The sequence below is a fragment of the Lampetra planeri genome, unplaced genomic scaffold (genome assembly GCF_965212315.1).
Source record: "Lampetra planeri unplaced genomic scaffold, kcLamPlan1.2.h2 scaffold_1965, whole genome shotgun sequence".
Classification (NCBI taxonomy): Eukaryota; Metazoa; Chordata; class Hyperoartia; order Petromyzontiformes; family Petromyzontidae; genus Lampetra; species Lampetra planeri.
This window is the reverse complement of record NW_027614718.1, coordinates 16,636-22,739: the sequence shown is the minus strand read 5'-3', so window position 1 is coordinate 22,739 and position 6,104 is coordinate 16,636. Positions and strand designations below refer to the sequence as shown.

General features: G+C 38.4%; 1 protein-coding gene across 1 annotated transcript; it reads right to left on the bottom strand.

The window, feature by feature from the left end:
* Positions 1 to 4,771: 4,771 nt before the first annotated feature.
* PET100 (PET100 cytochrome c oxidase chaperone) lies at positions 4,772 to 5,713 on the bottom strand. The gene is made up of 4 exons (XM_078623061.1): positions 5,687 to 5,713; positions 5,434 to 5,520; positions 5,297 to 5,329; positions 4,772 to 4,855 (listed from the first exon to the last, which is right to left on the bottom strand). Exons 1-4 carry the CDS (start codon positions 5,711 to 5,713, stop codon positions 4,772 to 4,774), a joined length of 231 nt encoding a protein of 76 aa, XP_078479187.1.
* Positions 5,714 to 6,104: the final 391 nt, after the last annotated feature.

Here is a 6,104-nt window from a genome sequence, read left to right as displayed (position 1 = left end):
AAGAAAGAATAAAAAACAAACAAACAAACAGACAAAAATATATGTAAAAACCAACAATATGTGGTGTGTTATACAACTGAAATTGTCTTGCAAAAGTAGATTAAGGAGGAAAGTAATACAAAAATGAAACCTTACTGTCAGTGAAGAAGATGTGTGCTGCTTTGTAAGTAAACGCTGAGTCTTTGAAGTCATTGATGAGAGCCCGAACCGACTGAAATCAAGTCACATTTTTGTATGAAGAAGAGACACACCTTTACAATTGATCACCGAGAAGTTTGGCAAAACCTGACCTTCTCCACAGGTGAAATCAAATATATGGCCTCCAGACTAGAGATGGGCTCCCTGCGTTTGTTGAGGTCCTCTACGACTGAAAGAAAACATGATGTGATTAATTCAAGATAAAGATCACAAAATACAGCAGCGTAACGTGAAAGGTACAGTGACATAATCTATTGACAACAAGAAACCTGCGAAAGCAACTAGCATGTCTCTGTTTAGTCTTAGATTTGTGAGATTTTAGCGACAGAATTTCCTTTATTCCTTTATTTTTATCCCAAATCACGCCAATGATCTATTATACTTTGGGTTTTTTGTATTATACACTGATGATTTATGGAAGCACTAAATAGCTCAACACTTACTGGTTACCCCCTCTGCCAAAATGTCAGACATCTTGCAACAAGAGGAAAGAATTCGCATGCTCATGTGGTCGACAATGAGAACCTGAATGAAGATATGAGAGGGTTAGAAATGAAACGGATTTCTTTAATCTTACTGGGACACATTTACCTTCCACTCGCCATCCTTCTTCACACTCTTGATGACACCATTGAGAATTTCTGTAAAAGAAATACATGAAGAAGAAATACTTTTCTAGCAGCATATAGTTTATGTTCAAAGAACTGCTGGGATCTCAGCAATGACTGCCACGTGACCCGTTTGCAGAACACAAGTACAGTAACACCATGAAGGTGACATGTTGGTGAAATACACATGGAAGTTAAGCTCTATAATTAGGAAAATTAAATATTTCTAAAGTAGTAATTGATATTTGGTAAAACTGCGCTTGATTAAGTATGATTGCAGGTAATCTGTCCGTCGGTGCCAAAACAAAACAAGTTTACATTTATACTTGAAACAAGTGAAATATTGTGACGTTCCAAAAACAGGCAAAAGGAGGAAGATGTTTTTAGCACATACGTATATTTACCACCACCGACTCAGCTGGTTGTGTGCAACTTCCTTGTGCTATGGAGATTATGGGGTAGGATCAGACAAAAGCCTGGTTTGAACTGTCATCATAGTGACAATAGCTGAGGTGTGGTGCTACCTAACTAATGGTTAGTACAGTGTTTGGTGAGAGCATTGACATATTTTTATTATTATTATTTTTATCAACTGTTGCAGTGTTGCGGATGAGGTCATTACCATCTCTGAGAATGACAGAACATGTGAGTATGACCGTTGACACTATACTCACTCCGTTCAAAAATAAAGAGACAATTCCTCCCAACAATTTCCATACACGACGTCAAAAGGCTCAAACATTTCTCCATTTAATGTTAAGAAATTGTTGAGAGCATTGCATTTTAGCATGTAAACTTTGACTACACAGCAGAAAATAAACAAATATACAGAAATAAACTTATTATGAATATTAGGTGGGCTAGTGAATGATTGTATCTTGAGCTTTTAGGGCAATTTACAATATTTAGTAAAGCTATCAATGCCATATATATTAAGTTAAAGGTGCATGTCTACTAATGACGTTAAAATCCACCAAAATACAAACATTCAAATAATTGCATTTAGCAGTAGATTCAACCATCACAGATTCAAGACAGATTACTGCACTTCCTTCAAGGTTAGCTTCAATCAGCGTTAGCCTACAGCTAAGACTTCTCACAACACTTCCAGTCATTGCGTCTTTTCCTCTCTGTTTCTCTGTCATAACAAGACGACAACCCCCCCATACAAAGCCAATAAATACTGTTGCCAGCACATGCTACAAACCACCACTACTCGTTGGTCATAACATGTCTACAGAGACATATATTTTCTTCAATAATATCGATATATCTGGAGTCCGGAAGCAACTTTTGAGGAACCGACCGTCCGCCAGCAGTGTTCGGTGTGACGTTTAGGGTCATTATCTTATCCTAAAGGTAGATAGTAATGAACACGGCAACTGAATCGTTTGAATGAAATACGTATGGATAAAGTGTACAATGTTAACACATGTCACTTACTTTCTCCCACGACCGCTTTCAGCCCACTTGGTGCCATCTTGACGGCAGACTGCTGCTTAGTTGGTCACTTCCTTGTTTGTAGTCTGAGGTTCAACGGAGCTTTCGACAGCGAAATGCTGCCCTCTAGTGTCTCATAGGAGAATCACAAAACGTGTGTCAAATTGGCAGGTTTTATGACACACACACGTCGTTCCCTTTTAAGTTTCTCGACACAATTGTGTATCTCTAATAATAAAAATAATAATGATCATCATTATTATATTATTATCATAATCATCATTATTATTATTGTCAGTGTTGTTGTTGTTATAAATGTGTGTTATTATTTGTTCACAGTTTTTGTATTTGTGTGTATTATCAAAAGCTGGCACAAAATATAGATTCAGGAACAAATGCTGCAGTTTGTGCAGTGATTGTGATTTGAAATAGCATTTTGTTTCAGATAAAACAACATAAGAATATAGAGATAAAAGATAACTTTTAATAATACATTGATTCTTCTTGTGGAACAAAGGCATGGACTTTCCTACATGCTATGGGAATGTAGGTTATAGAAAAGTACATCTCCACCAGATCATAAAAAATGGATTCAAACTATGACAGAAATAGTGTCATATGAGCAGATGCTGGCGAGCGTTAATAATGATGGGGGAGAAGAGAGAGGGTCATGGGACTATTTGTTTACTACAGGCTGGTGAGCAACAGTTCATAAACTGAGGAGGTGGTATAGCTGTGACTAAACATTCATTTCTTCTTCTTTTTTTTTTCATTCATTCATCTCACACACACACACACACACAGACAGACAGACAGACAGACAGACAGACAGACAGACAGACAGACACAGACACACACACACACACACACACACACACACACACACACACACACACACACACACACACACACAATTTAGAGCAACCAATTAACCTTAGCATGCTTTTGGAGGTGGGCGGAAGCTGGAGAACCCGGAAAGAACCCACGTGAAGAACAAAAGTAGTAACACCTCAACATTTCCAGAATTTCAGTGAAAATGATGCAGTTGCCTTTTTTTCCGGGTGCCTTTCACTCTATACAAGTCACCTAACCTGGATCCAGCATAACAGCCCCAAACCATCACACTTCCTCCTCCATGTTTGACAGTTGATGTCACACTGAGGAACCATCCTTTCACCTACTCGACAGCATACAAAAATCTGCATTCATCAGTCCATAACACTGTAGTCCGGTGGTGGTGCCTGGGCCATGGAACACCGCCAACATTAATCATAAGGGCACCAGATAAATCCAAACCTACAGCAACCTGGAGCGGAGGAAAAGGAACTAGCAATTTGACAACTCACCAATGTACAACATACAGGTATATCTGCATTCAATGGAGCATGAGAGGAATTAGAACAATGGTAGTAAACGTAGCATGTCATAGTCGTTGTAACTAAAATCTCTTTTGATTTGAAAAAATTGATCCAGGGTCGGTGATTTGTGCAGAGTGAAAGGCACCCTGAACCACAGCATGCTGAAGCGCCGTGCAGTACCCTCTGGGATGGACCTAGTTGTTCAGGGGTTCATCCTACAGTAAGATGATGACTGAAAAACATAAGTCCAAGCTATGGCAGAACTACCCTAAGAAAAAGGAAGAAAAAGATGGTAAGCTTGAAAACATGTAGTGGCCAGCACAGTCTCCAGACTTCAACCCCATGGAGCTGGTTTGGGATGAACTGGACAGGAGAGCGAGGGCAAAGCAACCTACAAGCAGTACACAGTTCTGGGAACTTCTGCAACAGAGTTGGGAAGAACTCTCTGAAGAATATTTGATTTCTACTGTTGAAAGAATGCCACAAATGCCAAAGGAGACTACTTTGTTTACTTTATTTGTTCTTTGCTTTAATTTCAGAGTACACTAAGACATTAAACTGCTTTATTTTCAATAAAATTTTGGAAAAGTCGGGGTGTTCTAAAACTTCTGACCAGTAGTGTATATGTAGGTACATACATCAGGGATCCGCTGTGACCCCCATCCAACTGTGCTGTCTTTAAGTGTAACATCTAAAAAGAAAAAAATGAAGGTTATCCAGACCTTGTAGCAGTTGTTGAAGCGCTAGATCAAGCATTTTCTAAATATCAGCTCTGACAAAATCAATACTGCACAAGCAATTAGCTTGACTTATGTTTATGAAGATTAAGAACCGCTCATGATTTAATAGTAAAGACTCTACTGATCTGTGTCAAGAAATATTTCATCTACTGTTGAATTATGTAAGGACAAATCATGATTTGAAATAATTGTAAAAAAAATACGATTACAAAGATATTTAAATATGATGGATTCAAAAATCAACAAATAAGACCTCGAGTAAACACATGGGATACTGAAGGTATGTGAACGTTGCAGAGGTTTCTCTAAATGTCATGCTCTTGACTGAGTCCAGAAAGTTTTATTTTGCTCTAAAAAAAACAAAAACAAAAACAGATCCAGTCCATTGGGTATGCTGACAACTTCAGACATCTTCCACTCATAGTCCTCAGTTCTCAGACTCCAAGGCTTTTAACATCCGCTGCTCCTTTCTAACACGCATTCGCTCTTTGAAGTCCTCCAACTCTTTCCTCTGTAAACATACATAAGACAGACATAAGGGACTGACTGAAAGCCTTCCTGAGCCAGAACAAATGCTTGAACAATTATAATTTTAGGAGTGAAAAGATTAAGGGGGGTGGGGGGGGATTTGTTATCTATATTGTCCAGTTTAATTGTCATCCTAAACACATACATCATAAATATGATAAAATGTTTAATAAAATAAGAAAGATAGAATCAATGTTGTGTGCCTCATGCAGTGTCACTTCGCCTGTGTGTGTGTGTCTGGATGGAGCTTACCGGTAGATATATAGGCATATCACACCAACATATATATTGTCATATATACAGTATGTAGATACCATACATCAGGGATCCACTGTAACCCCTTGTCACTGAGCTGTCTGAATGTTTAGAATGAAAAAGAAAATAAAAAAAACTTAAGAACCAGAGCAAGATGGATTACACTTACATGGGCTCCCTCATGAGGTGGAAAGATCTCCCTCTGGATCCAGAAAAAAAGCCAAAGCAAAAAGAACAAGACATTTGTTATAAGTGTCCCTAAGTGGAGTGACATTCCCGTTCAACATATACATCTGCATTTCGCACCTTCCTCTTCACTATATACTCTTCAAAGTACTCTGCTTGGTTTGAGATCCAGAACATTGCCACAGGAAACGACAGATACAGCATCATCTGTCCGACATAAAACACAAGTTAGTAGGTAAATAATTGTCACATCGTGAAAACTCATGATGGTGGCTAACAAGACTAGCAAATATGACACCAAACCTATTTGTAAGGGTTCAAATGCGAAGACCAGCGCCTACGCACAGTCTTTATTTAAACCGCGTGTACTTACTCTAAACATCTCTATTTTAACTCCCATTTTCGCGTCAGTTACAGACCTGCCACCACAGACATATATGCCTGCCACCGTACAGTTACCTAAATTCCTACTACAACCAAAGACCTTCACACTACTTCCGGGTTTCCAGAAGGTCCAATCACTAGAAGGCAACAGCGCATGCGCGTTGCTTACGTGATATTTTAAAAAGACAAATTTACATTGACAAACGTGTTACAACATGATATAATATATCTTTTTTTATCAATTGCTATGGTTACTATGATTAAATACGGTTTTAAATTATGATGCCATTCGCAGGTGCCGTTCGTTTTGTAAAACATTGCCAGTGTTGTTGACCACAGAGGGACGCTGTAAACCACATTTTGGCCATTTTCTTATTAGTTGCAATAATTACCTGAATTCAGCTTAG

What these genes read in the sequence shown, in the direction of transcription:
- PET100 (XM_078623061.1), bottom strand. Translation starts at nt 5,713, where the DNA reads ATGGGAGTTAAAATAGAGATGTTTAGA. An exon ending in AGTATATAGTGAAGAGGAAG is followed by an intron (nt 5,330 to 5,433) that starts GTGCGAAATGCA and finishes TTCTGGATCCAG; the next exon opens with AGGGAGATCTTTCCACCTCA. An exon ending in CACCTCATGAGGGAGCCCAT is followed by an intron (nt 4,856 to 5,296) that starts GTAAGTGTAATC and finishes GTATGTTTACAG; the next exon opens with AGGAAAGAGTTGGAGGACTT.